The sequence below is a fragment of the Peromyscus eremicus genome, chromosome 15 (assembly GCF_949786415.1).
Source record: "Peromyscus eremicus chromosome 15, PerEre_H2_v1, whole genome shotgun sequence".
NCBI lineage: Eukaryota > Metazoa > Chordata > Mammalia > Rodentia > Cricetidae > Peromyscus > Peromyscus eremicus.
Genome location: NC_081431.1, coordinates 35,856,009 through 35,875,627, shown reverse-complemented (window position 1 = coordinate 35,875,627; position 19,619 = coordinate 35,856,009). Strand labels below are relative to the sequence as shown.

The 19,619-nt window shown below is 40.3% G+C and overlaps 1 protein-coding gene across 1 annotated transcript in view; it reads right to left on the bottom strand.

Annotated features, from left to right (window-relative positions):
- The window catches only part of Pappa2 (pappalysin 2), a 244,382-nt gene that overhangs the window by 70,181 nt on the left and 154,582 nt on the right, over positions 1-19,619 (bottom strand). Inside the window, exons 14-16 of the mRNA XM_059280960.1 lie at positions 14,244-14,415; positions 10,580-10,757; positions 9,192-9,405 (exon numbers count right to left, since the gene is read on the bottom strand). Of these exons, the coding sequence (XP_059136943.1) occupies positions 9,192-9,405; positions 10,580-10,757; positions 14,244-14,415 (564 nt within the window). The remainder of the gene's footprint in view (positions 1-9,191; positions 9,406-10,579; positions 10,758-14,243; positions 14,416-19,619) is intronic.

The following is a 19,619-nucleotide window of genomic DNA, read 5'->3' as shown; positions in this document are numbered from 1 at the left end:
TGAAGCAAAGGGAACACTCCTCCATTGCTGGTGGAAGTGCAAACTTGTACAACCACTTTGAAAACCAATGTGGAGTTTCCTCAGAAAACTGGGACTCAATCTACCTCAAGACCAAGCTATACCACTCATGGGCATATACTCAAAGGATGCTATGTTCTACCAAAGCATCTTTGCTCAACTATGTTCATAGCAGCTTTACTCGTAATAGCCAGAAACTGGAAACAACCTAGATGTCCCTCAAACAAAGAATGGATAATGTGATATATTTACATAATTACTCAGCTGTTTAAAAAAAAGACATCATGAAATTTGCAGACAAATGGATGGAACTAGAAAAAATCATCCTGAGTGAGGTAGCCCAGTCCCTGAAAGACAAACATGGTGTGTATTCACTCATAAGTGGATACTAGCAGTTAGTTATAGGAGAGTCATGCTACAATCCACAGTCCCAGAGAGGCTAAATAACAAGGAGAGCCCACGGCGGGGACTCATGGATCTCCCTGGGAAGGGGAAATAGAATTTATTTGCAGGTGGACTGGGGGCATGAGGGATAGAAACAGGAGGGATGGGGTAGAGGGAGAGAGCACTGAAAGAGACAACTTGAATGGGGGGCATTTGGGGGCCAATGTGGAAACCTAGTGCAATGGAAACTCCGTAGAATCTATGAGGGTGACCCTAGTGAAAACTCCTAGTATTGGGGTATACAGAGCCTGAACCCGACATCTTCTGTAACCAGGCATAGTTTCCAGTGGAGGGATTGGGACATCAACCCAGCCACAAAACCTACAATTTGTCCTGTCTGTGAGATGTGCTGAAGTAATAGTGGCACAGAATTTGTGGGAGTAGCCAACCAATGACTGATCCAAATTGAGGCTCATGCCATGAGAGAGACCCCATGCCTGACCATTGCATAGATGGCCAGGAACCAAAGGCTGGACAGCCCAGAGACCTAGGACAGAACCAAACATGACTGGCAAAAAAAAAAGTTAATGAAATGATTCTTAATGATATTTTGCTATACTCATAGACTAGAGCCTAGCTCAATCATCATCAGAGAGGCTTTATCCAGCAACTGATAGAAACAGATGCAGAGACCCACAACCAAACATTAGGCAGAACCAAGGAAGAAGGGGAAGAATGATTATAGAAACCAGAGGGGCCAAGGACACCCTAAAAACGTGGCTCACAGAATCAACTAAGCAGGACTCTTAGGGGCTCACAGAGCGTAAAGGGACAATCAGAGATCATGTATGGGGCTGGGCTAGGTCCTCTGCTTATACATTATGGTTGTGTAGCTGGATTTTCTTGTGGGACTCCTAACAGTGTGAATGGGGTTATCTCTGACTCTTTTGATTGCTCTTGGGAACCCTTTCCTCCTACTGGGTTGCCTCATCCAGCCTTGATATGAGGGTATGCGCTTAGTCTTATTGTAACTTGTTATGCCATATTCAATTAATATCCCTGGGAGGCCTGCTCTATTCTGAAGGGAAACAGAGGGAGAGTGGATCTCGGGGGAGAGGAGAGATGGGGGAAGGTACTGGGAGGAGTAGAGAGAGGTGAAAATGGTCGGGATGTGATGTATGAGAGAAGAATAAAAAAAAAGCAAGAGTGGGACAATTCAGTCACAGTGACCTCCAAGACATGTGTAGTGACTGTACTGGATGATCATTACCATTAAGTGTGACAGAATGGCTTGAAACAGGCTGTAGAAGCAGATGACTAGCATTAAAACTGAAGCGTTGGCTCTTTTTGCCTCACTTGTTCTCAGTTTTCATAGTTGAAAAAACAGAGAAGATCACACATTTCTTTCATTATTATAAGAAACCATTATTATAAGTAACACAATGAGTAGTATCTACTCACTAAGTGGCTGAAATGACTAGTAAGTACTGATGACCTAAGTGTGTGTATATGTGTGAGATGTTAACATTCCACTCAGTCAGTACTCTAGCCGGACTTAATTCTTCATATTGCTGACCCACCCAGAATCCCCCAGGGGAGCATTCATGAATCAGTCTGGCCTGCCCTGACCCCATTGTTAAAGAACAAGGCAAGGTCACTACCAAAATGCTCACCCACCCAAGAGTTACTAGAGCCAGAAATGCAGTCAGGACGAGCCAAAGGCAGATGAGAAACAACAGTGGGGTATGAAGTTGCATGTTGCTAAAAGTCTTACTGCTTTATCCATTAAAAGTAAGCATTATTTACATTTAATTTTTTTCAATTAATACAGAAATTGGCAGTTGACACAGAGCAGCAAATTTTACAGTAAGATGCTTCATTGTTTGGGAATGAAGGTCACAGGGACATTTATGAGTCCAGCAAGTGGTGTTCTAAGTAAAGGCCCAAGAACCCACTACCAGCCCTGTAAAGCCTGAAGTAGGTGTTGGCCTGTGCCCAGGTGTGTATTTGAGTGGCCAAAGCTTGCAGAGGCTCAGTCATATTGAAGCCAAAAGAAGCTGTAATGAATTAGTTTAAGGCTCACATGGTACTACAATGGCAAGAGAATTGAGGACTCCAAGGATAAACTTTGAATGTATTTACTATAAACACTAATTATAAAGCCAGACAGAGTCTTAATGGAAAGAAAACAAATTTCTATGTCTTGCAGATGCATGAGTATACAGAGAGATTACAGTGCTGTTCTTACTTGGGTTACAGATAGTACAGGCACACACACAGTTATAACCTCGTCACGTGTGTATGCAATGTTATGACATAGTGTTTATACATCAGATAGATTACTGTTTTGAAAAGTTATAAATCCAGTATATTTCAGAAATTGTAATATTGTTTCACTTCACATTGACAGTTCATTAGTCACGTCTTCCTACCACATCCCATGGTAGAATAAAATCAGTTGAAACTCAAGCTATTGTTCAAAAAGATGTAGAGAGTCAAATGAAAATCAAGGTAAGACCTCTCTGAGGGCCTTGGCCCTTCTTCTTCCACGCCAGACTGGCATAATATGCCTATGCTAATTTTGAAGTATGTTCAGCTCTCTATTGCTATTTTATTTCCACTTACTTTCGCTCACATATAATTTTATTGTTTTGTGGTCCACTTTTATGTCAGCATGGTGAAGTGGGATGATATGAAGCCTGTGGAGAAGGCTCTGATTAAGGGAGTGGGGGGAGTGTATATTTTTAGTTCAAAAATCTTTGTTTTGGTGTGCATTTCTTTTACAAATAGGAAAATGTACCTTTCCTTCATCTGGCTACTGAAGAACTATCCCTTGAATGACATTTCCAATTTTTTTGGTCTCGAGGTTGTTTTTCAGGGATATGGAAACTATAGAAGGAAGAGAATGGTCATTGAATAAAAAAAAAACTATATCTGAGAATATTCATTGTTAAAAAATAGTATTCCCATTTTACACATCAGCAGGGTGTCTTACTCAGTAAGAGTTACTGTGTTAGGGGAAACCAGGATGTTGTTGGTAGTAGTGATAACCATGATGATGATAGGTGGTAGAAATAATGGTGACAGTGAAGATGATGGCCATGATGGTAGTCATGATGGTGACAATGGTGGTAGTGGTAATGGTGGTGGTAGTGGTTATAATGGTGGCCATAGTAATGGTAGTAATGGTCGATTCAGTGGTGACAGGGCTAATAGTGAAGCTGGTGGTAGCAGTGATGATGAGTATAAATAGCAAAAGGCATGGCTGAGCCAAGAAAATACAACCAGAAATTGTGTTCAGTTTTTATGTTTAATCATTTAATCTTTACAGGACTTTCCAGTGCTCCTATTCACTCTATCTTGTGAATTAGAATGGGGATAGTTTATTCTAACAATAGTAGAGTGGTAACATGTCCAAGTTAAAAAACCAATAAGCAAGCAGAGTTGCCATTCAAGATCAAGTCTCACTAAACCCACACCCTAAGCCATGAGATAAAACTTGACTACAGAAACATCTTTTAGTCTTTTCGACTCAATTATCTTCTTTAGCACTTTTAGGGTTCTCACAAGTCTATAAATCTAAAGAGGAAAAAATCCTAGTATTCTGTTTTCAAATGAAATCTACATCTACTCCTGTGGGTTGTGAATGAAGAATGATTAACGAAACCCAGTTAACAATGACTAGAAACTTTGGTTGTTCATTCAGACTAAGTTTGTTGGGAATTACTGTAAGATTCCCCAAAATATTTTCTACTAAATCCATGTAGCACAGTGCCTGTGTTTATAACAAACCTTGACATTTTAGTGTTAACAATTTATACATTACTTTTCAATGGTAGTATACCAAAGTCTTGGTCCTTCATATCTGTTCCATCGATACAGGAAATAGAATGCAAACTTTTAGCACTAGAAATCACTTAAAAGTTTATTTTACAAATGTGGAAAAAGAGAACAGAAAAATGAAATTCTTTACTCATGATCAAAAGTATTATTAGTCCAGAGTATAACCATTGGTGTTAAGATGACTTTAATCCCAATATGGCCATTTATTGGCCAGATGATCAAAGGTAACACCTAACTTTCAGTCTATTTCCTTTTTGTAATGGGTGATAATAATATACAACATACACATATAATAGATAATAGATATTATATATAATGTGTGTATATATATATACATATATCAATTTATATACTACTTTAACACAAGACATTGTACTAGAATTTCATTAATAATAAAATATATTATTGTCATGAGAAATACATGGAGTGAAGTAGCCAAAATTCTTAGTGCTCATAGCACATAACAAGGAATCACTATCACCTCCATGGTTCTCATCCAAACAACAGAAGAGTACCTAAGACTTCAGCTGTTTCATTTTATGCTATACAAAGCAGTTTTTCTTTGTATATAGAGAAGAGTCAAATATGTACTTAATGTCCACCCCTCCACCCCCACCCCAGGCTCTTCCCACAAGTCAAACTAGACAAAGCACAATTGAAGGTGTTCACTACCACCCAATGAAAGTAATCACAATGTGAAGCCTACAGTCTTGATCGTCAGTTTATAGAACATTTTGTGTGTGTGTGTGTACTTTGGAAAAGTTGATGTCATGAGAAGTACTCGCATAGGACAGCGATTTACAATTTCTTTGAAAACACCTGACTTCTGTACTACTTTATGGATGGTATATTGATGAATGATTTATAAGAGAGACTATAGCCGGGCGGTGGTGGTGCACGCCTTTAATCCCAGCACTCGGGAGGCAGAGCCAGGCGGATCTCTGTGAGTTTGAGGCCAGCCTGGTCTCCAAAGCGAGTTCCAGGAAAGGCGCAAAGCTACACAGAGAAACCCTGTCTCGAAAAACCAAAAAAAAAAAAAAAAAAAAGAGAGAGAGAGACTATAAAGCAAAGTCAGAAGGCCAGGATAATTTAGAATTAAATTAATTAGGGCCCCTAAAGAGGTTAACTTAACCTTCACACATAAAGACAACATGTAATGGGAAAAAAGCACCCATGGGAGTAAAGGAGAATGGAGACTATAATATGGTCTTTGGGTAAAATATAACTCAACACATTTATTTTAGCTTTCTTGGAAGTCAGGTTAATGAAATAGCAGAGTAGTGATTAATGGTGGTATGTAGGTGGAAGAAATGTCTAGACACAGATGAAAAGAGATTCAAGTTGTGTGGATTATTCGAAGGGGTGATAAGTCCTAAAACTTTGTAATCATCACTGGTTTATGGGGTTACAATTCTGTTTGTATTTTCTCTATTATCTTTAAAAATAGATAATACACAAAACTGTATGCAAAAGTATATGCCATGTAAAGAGTCAATACACTATTATTTTTAAATACAGGTTGTTTATTTACTTATTTGTTGCCAAAATTTCAGTGTGCATATTGTCCTAACAAGGGCAAAGTTTCTCCTAGATCAGTGCATGATGAACAGCAAAGGAACTCAAGGAAATTTTCAAGATGCTAGTGCCTGGATCATACCTCCCAGAAATTCTGGTATATAGATGTGCCTTGACTTAAGTGGAGGCAAGTCTTAATAAATTCATTGTACATACTATAGGTCAAAGTCATATAACACACTGTTGTTAATAACATGCTGTTGGTTGATTGACTAGCTAGCACAAGACACCACAGAGTCCTAAGTGCTGTGCAGGCTTTAGGATCCACCAGCATCACAGGGGCAGAGAGATGTGCAGATTTTAAATGATTTATTATAGGCTCTCCGTTGTGTAGTTAGGAATCAGGGATGTAGATGGGATATTCCAGTGGCTGCGTCCCTAGATATTTGGCTTGTGGAATGCTTATAGGCATCAAGGGAAGAGTTTGTACTAGGAGGTATGAGTCTGGGAATTGTCAACATGTGACCTCAATCAAGGTTATAGACTGAAAAACTTCAACCCTGACAAGTACGCAGATCAAGAAAGAAAATAGGGGACGGGAGAGTTGGCTAAGTGGTTAAGAACACTTACTACTCTTGCAGAGGACTCTGATTTTGTTCCCTGCACCCACACTGGTTGATTCACATTCTACTGTAACCCCAAATCTAGGGAATCTGAGTCTGTTCTGACGTCTGTACCAGTAGTAACTGCATGCAAGTGATAAACATACTTATGCGGCCTCTCACACATACACATCAATAAAAATAAATAAACAACTCTTCCTTTAAAAGAAAAAAAGAGAACTCAGGGGAAAATGGCCATTGGAGAATCATGCAGAGGGAAGAAAGTGGGAAGGAAATTGAGAAGAGGCAGAAAGAAAAAGAAAAACTGGGGCAGGAGGTCAAAGAGCTGACGAGGAGAGGTTTCAGGGAGCAGTATGTATCTATAGTGTCCTAACAGGAAGTCTGTTGGATCTTTAGAAGTGTTTAATGTGTTTTCTGTGTTGCTTTTATTTTTATTTTTTATTTTAGCTTTTGTCTTATTTTTCTTTGCTTTTTGTAGAACTAATGTAATGTAGCTCAGGCTGCCCTTTAACTTGCTATGTAGCTAAGGATAGCTTTGAACTCCTGGTCATCCAGCCTTCACCTCCCAAGTACTGGAGATTTCAAGAGTGTGCTATTATCCACGGCTTTTGATTCTGTCCTTAAAGTGTCACTGCCTGGGTATAGTGCCTGGGTCTTTATTATTAAATAAAGAGGCACAGAGCAGGCGGAATGGGATGAAACTATGGCGGGGAATTCAGAAGGCAAAGTCAGCACTTAGACTTCATTTCTCTTGCAACAACAAATCTCAGAAAATCAAGAAGGGAATGCATTCAGCTGAAATTTTTATAGCTGTTTCCTTCTTAAAACAAACAAACAAACAACAACAACAACAAAACCAGCCTAGCACTTGGGAGACTGAGTTGAGGCAAGAGGATTGCTCTGAATTTAAAGCAAGTCTGGGAAGTGGAAGGCTGAGTCAGAGAGACACTGCCAGCTGCCGCCATGACGAGCAAGATGTAAGGTACTGGTAAGCCACGAGCCACGTGGCAACTTATAGACTAACAGATGTGGGTTAATTTAAGATAGAAGAACTAGATAACAAGAAGACTGCCACAGCCATACAGTTTGTAAGCAATATAAGTCTCTGTGTGTTTACTTTGTTGGGTCTAAGTGGCTGTGGGACTTGGCGGGACCCGGAGAAAAGGATGAGAGAGATTTGTCCTGACCATGGCCCAGGTAGGAAAACTCCAGCTACAAGCAAGCCTGGGCTACAGAGTAAGACCCTGTCTCAAAAACCCAAAGTAAAATAAATAAATAAGAAGAAATGTGAAGCAACACCTTGCATAGCATATGCATTGAACTTCATAAGTTATAGAACACTTTCAATATACTGTCCAAATTTTATAACCCAAACAATCGCAGAGAAATGATGACTCTCCTTCCCACTGTGAATACAAAACTGAAGACACATGGATATATAGACTAGATTGCTCATTACCATGCCAACAGGTTGCAATTCTGAGCCCTCAAGCAGCTCTGCCCCTGCCCCCCACATACACACACATACACTGTTTCATACAATTCCATAAAATCAGTCTGTGCTTGTTTTCCTGGAACTGTCTTCCCTGCCTGCTTTTCTCAGTTCCTTCCCCTAAAACGAATTTTGGGGCCCCATCGGTCCAGCTTTGGGCTTCTTCCACACAAGTGAAAATGAGGCAGACATAGTTCACTGGGCAAACACAAGCCGCAAGCGACAGAGATTTATGCTTAACTTGCAAACTTCTGATTACCAATTCGTTGCCTGCTCTATAAACAGGTGTAAACGAAGATTTAATCAGTTTATACACATGGTAAATAATATAATCTCTCCTGAGCACGGTGCTCGCAAACGTAAATGTTCAAGACCAAACTGATGGTGACAGTATGATGCAAGTGTCCAGCTTCTTAGCCAGAAAAACTGCACCCACAAATGGCTCTCAAGTGTTCCTACTCAGGGACAGGAATGTGAGAGGGGGGCTGAAAACCCAGAATCCCCAGTGAAAATCTCATTTTCCCAACATAAAGCTTAGCTACGAGCTCAGAGAAACGATTGTTGCCCCTCTAACATTAGCTCTCCCATCCTAAATGCCCTGTTCTTTCTTCTCCACCCTACATGTCTGTCATCTCTCCGCCTGTCATTCATCCCTGAGCACTTTGCCCTGCCTCTCTCCAGCCACCCTCAAATAAGGTTCATGGAAGAAAATGCAGAATGATGAAAATAACAACGGAGATAGCTAAAGGTGTTGTATTCAATTTTAAAAATAGCTTATTAAGTCTTGTATAATACATACTCATTCAATAAGCCCCTTCATCAGTTCTACCAGGTGGGTGTTTATTATTATCCCATTTTCCAGTAAAGACAACTGAGGCAGAGAAAGAAACCTTCCACATACTACACATGTAATAAACACCCCAGGGCTCAGTCAGGCACATCTCTATGAGCTTCAGTCTGAGTTATACTAACGAAATTGTGCTGGTATTGAGCTGGACTCAGACAACCTAAATAATATTTAGGAGGTTCATCATTTTAATTCTAAGGAAAATGACAATTATACCAGTTTCCCCCCAAATGCACCTACATGAGACTATGGAATCTCTCATGGGAAACAATGCCTTCATAAGAAACACCTGGACTCCTGCCTGTCATGACTGAAGAGTATGTCTGTGCAGGTATAAAGAAGTTATACAGAAAAGCAAACACAATAAACAGCGGGTATCCTAGGAAGAAATGATCTGCAATTTGCCATTAGGGAACAGGAGCATGGTGCAAGGTAAGGAAACTATGAGACCAAATACATGAACACTTACTTCCTGCCTTGAATCCCTGCACTCTCCATCACATAGTAGCCTGGTTTGCATTCATATTTGCAGATGGTGCCCACATCGTGGTTGCCTTCTAGGCAATGTGGCAGGAGCAAATTTGCATTTGGAATAACTGGAGGAGCATCACATTCCAACTTGCAGTAGACTTCAGGGAGAGACCAGAGTCCATCTTCAAGACAAGTCAGCCACAGGCTCAGTCCTGACTCCAGGAAAGAGAATCACATGATGCTCAGAACAGAGACACACAGACAAAGAACAAAAACCTAGGCAACAAACAAATATACTGGCTTTCTTCAAGTCCCATTATTCTTTGTTGAGCAGTGTCTCTAAAAATCTCCCATCAAATACTGATCCTGTATGTTCTTACTCTACAGATCTTGGTGAGGTCTCACATGCCATAACATCACATAAAGATTCCGTAATCTTAATGAAAGAAGAGCTACCAATCAAATCATTGCCTCTCTTCCTACCTACAAGTAGCAAATATACATCAATAATAGTATTATGGGTAGTATTAAAATAATGACAGTTGTCACTTTAATAGTGATTATATACCAGGTACTATTCTAAGTTTCTGCTTGTGCAAACACATGTAAATTCCAAACAGCAAACAACTGATCAAATGGATTCTGGCTAGCCTCTATCAGGCAGATAAGAAAATGGAGTCTGTCCAAAAGCAGAGTCTGTATTTGAGATAGGTGGTTTGGATACAGAGTTCTAAGCTTTAATACCATACCATGTGACTCTCTGGAATCTGGTTTCTCCCAATGTAAACTAGGACTGCCAGCATTAACATCACTAGCCTGCCAACCTACTAAAGCACATCTCAGAGTAAGACTGAGGAATCTGCATAGGCAATGAGTCATTGTGTGACATACTGAAGGCTGAGAAGTATAGATAAAGAGCAAGGTGTGGTAGTCAGTTAGAGCCAGGTCCAGGACCCCTTCTTCTCAAATAGCCACACAGCCAAGGATACGTTATGTAACTGTGCTCTCCTAATTTATAAAATAAAACAAAACATATCTAATGCAGAATGTCTATGCATATTAAAACTTAATGGCATGCACCTCAGTTGTTAATATTATCAGGACAATTGTACTAACTGGCCTTATTCTGAGAATGCATATAAAAACAAGAAACAAAGACTAAGTTTCATTCATTATTAATGGCACCTTAATCCAAGACATCTCTACACGTGTTTCGGGAAGAAAAATTAGTGATATGTGAGGGGATTTTGTGTTGTCGGAAGAGGGTATCAGAGAACAGCAATTTTGAAGCATCCATGGGTGAAAAATAGTACAAAAGTACCCACCCCTAAAGAGTGAGGGAATGAAGGGAGCTCACATTCAGTTCCCCGGTTGGCCATACAATACCTTGGAGCTTGGCTGGTGGGACACATGAGATGGAGCAGCGTTTTAGAAAGTCAGTACCCTCCAAGCAGGAGAAGTTTGCATAATTCACCAAGGATGAATCAGGAACACCACAGTCAAGGCGAGTGCAGCTCACATCCTTGTCCCAGTGGCCAGAGGAGCAAGTGAGGAGAATCCCTTTCTAGAAACAGAGAACGTACTTCTGTCAAAGTCATATAGAATATCTGTCGTATTTGCTTCCCGACTTGGGTAGCATCTCAGTGGTCATTTGTGCAACCATTCTGCCTTTGTCCTTTCCTATGATGCACTGCTTGGGGAGGATGCTGATGGAGGGAGGCTGTGTGTACCAGGGAGGCACTAGGGCACTGCCCTTCCAAGCCATGCCTTCAGGCTGCCCTTTTCTTGCTCTGACCTATCTATTTTCAGTCTCTGTCCAACCTGCTCTGTGCCCAGGATCTCAAGCCTCCTACTTGGGCATGCATGTCTACTCTAGGACCTGGGGACAGACTGGAGAGGACAAGAGAAAAGGAAGTCCTGGATGCGTATTCTCTCTGTTCCCTCCTGAAGGGATGGCTGCAGACTGACTCATCCAGTGACATATACCTTGTTCTGATCTTAGATCCCATAGGATCTGCTGTTCCACAGAGCCAATCTTTCAGGCTTAAGGGTGAGAACAGATCCCCATTACTCTGGGCTATTGTACATCGAGCAGCAATTCCTTAGATACTACCTACATTTTCAGAAGTCTGCTTATAAACTTCTCTTAAATTACCTACTTTGGAGCAAGGTGCCATGAATTCAACACCAGATTAGGCTAGAGAGTGAGGTCTGCTCTCAAAAACTCAAAGTAAAATAAATAAGAAATAAGAGGTAACACCTAGCATAGCGTTTGTATTCAATTTTGTAACTGATAAAATACTTTTCGTATACTGTTTAGCTTTCATACTCAAAACAAAATAGAAATCCTTTCTATTTTGGATACAAACACTAAGACACATGGATTTTGACTAGATTGCTCACTACCATGCAAATAAGTTACATGGTATCTACTTCCTACTGGCACCCTTATTAATAAACATACTGATAATGCTACTAAAAATAATTACCTGTGTCAAGAATGATGAATAGTACCTAAGAGAGTTAGTACACACAGGAGCTTCTATTCAACCTGTAGAAAATGGGAGTGAGTCTAGCCATGTTCCTAAACTTGCCATTTCAGTGGGCAGGCCTAGAGTACATTGCCATTAAATAAATGAGAAAATATGCATGGAGTACCCAGAAGGGCCTGGTCCTGTACTAAACTAGATGCTTTCCACGGGCTAAAAGTTTATGAGTGGAGCAAATCACCAAATCAGTGGCTAAGAAAACAAAAGGAAAAAAATCAAGTTGGCAGGTGCCAGCACTATATTTTAATTTGGTCTAATATAGTCTGACAGCCTTCTCTAATGGTTAGAGAGAATACAACATAAAGAATATAAATTAGAAATAAGAGAAATAAAAAAACATTCCAGAAGAAAGCAATAACTGAGGAATGAAAGCCTATCATCAGGCATGAGTGGGGAGAGCAACACCCAAGGAACAAGGAAGAAGGACTGCCATCTTCAGGCAGAAAGAACTTGACATGGTACAGGGCTTGAAAGATCATTGGGACTTTTGAGCAGCTCAGGGGAGATGGGAGAAGGCGGCATCCAGCCAGGTATGAGATGAGCTGCACTTACTGTGAAACTCATGGCTTATTTGAGGAAAACAGGCATCTGGCCATGGGGATAAAGATCAAAGACAGACAGAAGAGTCTCTATGATGAAACTGCAGGCATCCCATCAGGTGACCACACTGGCACACAAGCCAAAGGTCCAATGACTGCTGAAGGCACCTATCACCCCTGACACTACATCTTAGCACAGTGCTTTTCTCTGCTTTCCAGTGTGTCCCTGTTGCCAGCCAGAAGGATCCAAGTCAAAGCCAGACACATTTTTTCTATTTAGCTTCAGTTCTCATGTCAACAGAAAGCAAATATCCCCACTGTCTTGTGATCATGAGCTGGGATTGTACAATTTCCTGCATGGGGCCAGAGTCGGGTGACAGTGGCTGGTCAGCTGCAGGGCGCCATTGCTTACTCCACCATGTGTTTGGCAAGTGTGATCCCCCATTCTCCTTCTAACCAGGTTCTTCTCACACTTAGCACAGTTGGGAGGTCTGGTTCAAACTGCAGCAAACCACTAATCACTTAAAGACTGTCTCTAAATTCCATGTGTAATGCCTGGCTTTTCTCTTGGCTTTTTTGGGTATTGACCATTTTGTTTTAAATTTGTCCAACTTTAATGCATGACAAATATAGTCTTTCTTCTCTGCTTATCTTAACCTACCACACACGTGTAGAAATAACCCAAGTTATTTCTGTGTATTCAGCATGAAGTATCTTTGCCTGAGTTAAGAACAGGAGATAGAAGATCTTTCTAGATCAGGAATTTGATGCTTCCAGCTTCATTAAAGCTGTTTCTGTCTAGGTGATTTCATGAACTTTCTCAAATCCATAATTATGACTTTAAATTCTGACCATGTCTAAGCAAGTGAAACTCTTCCATGGGTTCACAAACTGTTAAGAAATCAATTGGCATAAAACTGAAACATTTCCATTTCTCAAACAATTAATGCCTAACCAGTAATGGTGTGCCTATTCTTTTTCCATGATCATGTATCTTTCTGGCTCTCTCTTTGAGCACAACTGCAGTTTACCTTGTATACAATTCCACTATCTCATAATGCGATTCTGTTTTCAAAGGGTTCATTTGTGCTAAAAATTCCCCTGTCCAGTGCTGTAAGCTTTCTCAAGAGGAGATGGGAAACCAAGCCCTTAGTTAGAGAGAGATTATCTTGTTCTTAATACAAGGAGCTTAGTAATGAGAGCACCCAATGCCTATCATTCCACTAGAAGCTTATAAATAATGCTCATCAACCATTGCAATAACTCAACAAGTTAAACACTTCTGTATGGAATATCTACAAATGCAGAAACAAATTTAAAGGGATTATTTTAACTTGGTTGTTCTTACTGTGGAACACCTAAAAGATAATGTAGGCAAAAACTTTGCCTAGATCTGTCTCTTGAGCCATGTTCTTCACTAATACATTCTACTACCCCAGGCTACCCCAAATCCTGGAAATGGTGCAGTTGAAATTTGGGGCGGGGATTAAAAATGGGAAAATTCAGTACCATGATACAACCCCTGCCTTGATTGCGGATTTAATGTTTTGGGGTGCAATTTGGTTATATTCTTCCAACAATCTTGAAAGGGAATCAGAGAAGCAGGAGGCTGACAGTGAACCTGAGACAAGTTAACAGCAATCTGTTTTTCTATGAATTATGAACAAGTCTACTTTGAGACATTCTCATCTGTGAAGAAGACAAGTTGAGGGAACATTGAATAAGCACTCCTGTCTACTGCCCACACAGTGAATACATTAACACCTTAGAGGATAAAAGTTTCATATGTTTGAACACCTTGAATTTCAGCACCACCATGTTTCCCTTTGCTTTGATGGAGACTACAGTTTTGCTCTTGAAAATTTAAAAGCACTTGCCCTTCCCAGTCTAGTGAAAGAGAAGAGGATAGATAGCTTCTTGCCCCAGAAACTCATTCCTTCCGGTCATCAGCCTCCATCTCACCTGCATGGTCCTGAGGTACTGCCCACTGCTGGTCTGAAGGACATACCCCTTTCGACAAGTGATAGAACACTTCATGTAACCTGGGCCACTGGAGGTACAATTCACCATGTCTGCATGATCAAGTATCAATGGTGTACATCTTTCCTGTTCTCCACATGGTCGCTGGGCACAGCTGGGGATGACAAAAATGGAATATCTTAGGGCAAGCCTAAATGTCAGCAATATACATCTCTGAACAATATACCTAAACCACAGAAAGATTTTCTTCATATCCTAAATGTAACTCATCACTTTCTTCCACCTTCCTGAGAACTATGAGGCGTGATAAACTTAAACCAGGACAGCTAACTTTCTGCATCCCTTCTAGGAGAATCATTAGTGATAGGATGAAGTAGAAAATGGATTCCCAATGTTGTAGATAATCTCAGAAACCAATAGATCAAAGAATGATGCTTGAAACATTAAATAGCAATATTTTTAGGTCCCAAGCAATCAGAATAGACTCAAGACAAATCTCAAAAAAGTTCTTGGAGACCTGTGGTTTCATCAGGCATTGGCCCTTTGGATAACCGATCACAAGGAAATCCCAGAGTGCCTGTGTGAAGAGGTTGAGTATCTGAGATCACAGACTGGTTGATATGAAAACATTTTGGCTATGGGTACATATTACTGAAGAGCAGCAAAGGTGAAGGAAACCTACCAGTATGAACTGAATCTCCATCACATGCCAGACATTAGACCGGGGACTTTGCAAGATATCTCCTTAGCATAGAATTGCTTCTTGGACCAGTAGCTAGAGAGATACAGAAACTCCCCAAGGTTCAAGGACATTATAGAGCCTGGACTGTGATAGCAGCAATGACGCAATAGGCAGTGGGGCAAGAAGAGTAGAGCCTCCAGACACAGAGGAAACACAGCATTTAACTAAAGCGTTAGCACCAGACTTCAGTCCTGGTTATTCATTTAATACTTATGATACAGAGTCAATAATCCACACCCTGATGTTTTAGTCCCTTCCTTCATAGGAGAAGATTTATAGGGTACACACTTTACAAGGTTGATACTGTTCCCAGGCTAGCCCCTTTGCTGTCCTACTGCCAAAGAGCTAACCCCATCTCAGTATCTGTTTCCTATCAGGCTCCCTTCTTTTTTGTTTCTCTCATTTCCACGCCTTTTTCAGTTTAATGAAATTTCTAAAATGCCTTCCTTCTCCAAGAAGCAACCTTCTCTCATTTACTTTCTTCCTTCAAATCTCTTGGTGAAAGTATAAAAATAACTCCCTCCTAATAATTAATTTAATCTTGTTATATATGTGTTTTCTTGTTCTTAAATCATTACTCATTCAATTACCCATAAGACAATGGTTATCTGATTATGTCCTTAATCTCACAACAGCAGTATGAACTTCTTGAAGAGAAATACTTCTTCCTGTTCAATTTTAAATCACCATATTCTTGGCTATAGTAGACACAATACAAGCTTGCTTAATTAAATTGGTTCTTATTTCAGATAGCAAAACTAGTCAATGTTACTAAAATGGAAAAATGTGTTAAATCACATGAAAGAAAATTATCCTACAATGATTCAACCATACTGCCTCAATAATTCATTTATCAATAAACACAAATTGTAAGAGGCCCCAAGACCTTAGCATAACTTAGGTCATGATAGAGAAACCATTCTGACCAGTATGTAGACCCCTAACACCTGCTAAAATGGAGACAAAGACCTATTCATCAAAGACCTAGTCCATAGCATCAGTATCATGAAAAATTCCTAAATGATTAACTTTACTTTTTGGCTTCTGTAGTTTCACTTCTCACTAACTTTTCTTGCTAACAAAAGTGTGTCAACTAGGATGTGGTTTTTTTTTTTTGTTTGTTTGTTTTATGTTTTTTTGGGATTTTTTGTACATGAAAGACAAAGACAAAGAATGGTAAGGCTGTATGATTTGAGCAAGTTCCCCATGTAGCCACCAGCTGGTAAAACAGACTTCCTATTCAACAAGAGTATCTGTGTGTCTGTGATCCAGTGGAATTTTCTTACAACGAAAGAACATAGGCTTTTCAAGACATCGAACTAAGCACTGGTGGTATAACAAAGATGGCATCTTTAAAGAACTCAGTCTAGTGAGAGAGACTAACAACATATTTTCTTACTCTTGGTACTCTTGCCGGTGGTGATCATCATTAGAGAAAGTAGCTATCACTCATCACCAATGATGTGCTCTCCTTGCCCTTGGTTTGTATTAGGGTCAATGACTTTATCAAAAAATTGGACAACAGTATAAGAATGTAGACAACGAAGTGCTGTCAAACAGGTACATAGGTCCTACTGTAATTGAGACTTGGCTTAAAAAGCAGTAGCCCCTCAAAAGGTGAATTTGATCTAACTGTGATAAATGGACATCCCTGATGGATGGGGTTTAAACGCTGTTCCAGTGACACTCTCATTTCTTTTGTCCATGCCTGAGAGGTAGAGAGCAGAAGTGGAGATGCATGATGTGAAGGGGTGTTTTGGCTGTCTTATCTCATAGTTATCCTCTATGATGATGTAACAACCATATGGCCCATTGAAAGAAAGAAGAAATATAAGGGGAGGAAAGCAAGATTGGTAATGAGTCAGTGTGAATTCCCCAGATCCAATGCTGACCAGAGGGTATATAATATAAGGAATGAGGCTGTTTCTGAGTCTTTACTCAACATCTGCATAAGGTAGTCAAAACTTGACTGTCCTTGGGATGAGATCAGAATACTTCCTTTATAATACCAAAGAACTTCAAATCTATAAATGCTACATGGCATTCAACTCCAAACCACTGTATCTTCTTCAGCATGTTCAGCAGTAAGAACTAGAAAAGGGTCTTTAACTCTCTGGTTCATGTCAGCTGATTGCCAAGGAACTTGTACAAAAGAGCACATGCTATTTATGGTGACTTTATCTGATGAGCCCACGTCATCATGAAGGACAAGCACATGCTGAGACAGGCTTCTTTCCATCAATATGGCTAGGACCACATCTATTGGTGTTATGAGCATCTATCTAACATCAGGAGTATATCCAGCATTGACAGCAGAGCAGAACACAAGACAAGGAGCACACAAAAGGGAAAGGTGTCATGAAGTAAGACCACAACCCGAGGGGTGGTGAGGAGCAAACCCAACCTGTTTATGAAGTGAGAAATGGTTCCATGGCAGCAGCTGCAAATTCTTTCACTAGCTTATATTTCCATTTACTTCCTCTTAAAAGAATTTGGTTTGTGAAGACGGTGTTTGTCAGGTCGTTAGCTTCTGATGGCATCTGGTACCAATTGTGGACTTGACTCCCTTGTACCCCAGTCCCAAACCCTCTTTGGTGTTTCTCTTCCACTACAAACATTGCCTCCTGAGCGAGTTTGTTGTGTTCGCTATTATCACACCTTGTTACACTCTTCTTTCTCCTAACGTGACCTCAGTGCTCGTAGCATGAAGACAGTGCTAATAGCTCAAATAGTTGATCTCAAGACTTCCCAAATGCTTTCTCCTGTTGATCTCTGGAAAAAGTTAATGAAGGCGGCAAAAGTGATGCTTCGCAATGTAGTGAGGGTGGGAAGGCAAGAGGAGATATTTATCTTGGTTTAACATACAAGGAAACTAAAGTGGTTTGGAGACTGGCTAGAGGCCACACATGGAGTCAGAGGAAAATCCTCATCTCCTAGGCCTCTCTCCTAGGCCAACTTCGACCATGAGGCCTAGATATGAGGATGCTTTTCTGCTGCTGTCTGTTCAATCAGGAAAGAGCAGCATTAGCTACATGAACCAAAGAGTTCCTTACCAGGGTAATATGCATCCACATGGAATATTTATTAGTTCATTTGAGTTTTGAATGGTAGTTTTCGAAAGGTGGTAAATCAAGGCAGCAATGTTTGTTCAGGTGCTGTCTGCAAAATCCACCAAGTGGGTTTCCCCTTTGGCAACATCTCCTTTCTCTCTCAACTACTTTTTCAGATCTCTCTATACCTCATCACAGTGTCTGCTCAGACAGGGATATGATGAGATCAGTCAACTGTAACTCACAGAGTTCTAAGTCAAAGGACTGAATTTTTCACGACTGAATTTCAAGCCAGTGGGTCCTTAAAAATCACACCATGGGCATGACCACCAACCTATTATTCTAGTTTTATTTTATTGTTTTTTTTCTTTTCCTCTCCATTTTCTGAGAAGCCACTACATCTTTCTTTCGGTTCTCATTCCAAAAACCACTATGCTGCAGGGACTGAAGTTAAGGCATGGAATTCAGAAATCCCTGTTAAGAACCATTTTAACCCCAGGCTGTCTTCTGTTGTAGGAATTAACTCCAGAGCCCTCCACACTGTGTCCTAACCATCTCCTACAATATGGTTTCTCCTCGGGTGACTGGACATGCCAATGATGCCCACAGGTGAGAAACCCCTGCTACCATGATTCCATAAAAGATTGGTCCCCTGCTCTATGCCGCAGGCTCTCAACCATAGCTGTGTCACAGGCTCACTTAAATAGCTTTTAAAACATGTATATTTCCACCCCTTATCACCTGAGGGATTTTATTTTTCTAGTGGCATGATGCAAGAATTAGTGATACTTTCAAGTTCCAAATGGTTATTTGATTTGGTTTGGTTTCTGAGGCAGGGTCTCATTCTGTAGCCCAGGTAGAATTTGACTTAAAATCTTTATGAGCCTCCTTCCTCTTCATCTCTATGCTGGGATTACAAGTATGTGCCACCATGGGCAGCTGGTTCAAAGTCTTTACTACCCCCAGGAGTGGATCCTATCCCTGTAAAGGTCTGTATATATATATAGCCTGACAGAAATATCAATAAATTGATAGTACTGATAGAGGCCTAGACTATGTGAAAGCAAAACTAACTCCAAAAAGAGAAATAGATTTCACTGCTAAATCATCATGTTTCAATACATTAAACCTAAATTATCACATAGAAGCCTCAGAGTAGGCCAAAAGCATAAAGTATTTTCCAGCTCTGACAAAAATTTGAATACATTTGAAGAAGGAAAATAAAACATGTGCTACTCATTATGAATTCATGGCTTCTTCAGAGATAATTTTATCATTACATTGATTTGACCTTAAGGAATGACTAAGATGTGGAAGGGTTAAATAAATGTCCTGGGAAGTTATTTCTGAGGCTTTGTAGACAAAACGCAGGGAAATGGAGCAATGTGGAGAAAGCATGGGGGAAATCATGATTTCTTCCATCACCGTGAAGTGTGAATAACATTTGGTATGTCTGGATCTCTCCCACTCTGACCAGCAGATTTAGAGAAATGTGTGTTACAGAGAATCAACATCTGTCCCCGAAGACAGCTTTAGAAGGAAACTCTTTCACTGGTAAGTGACAAA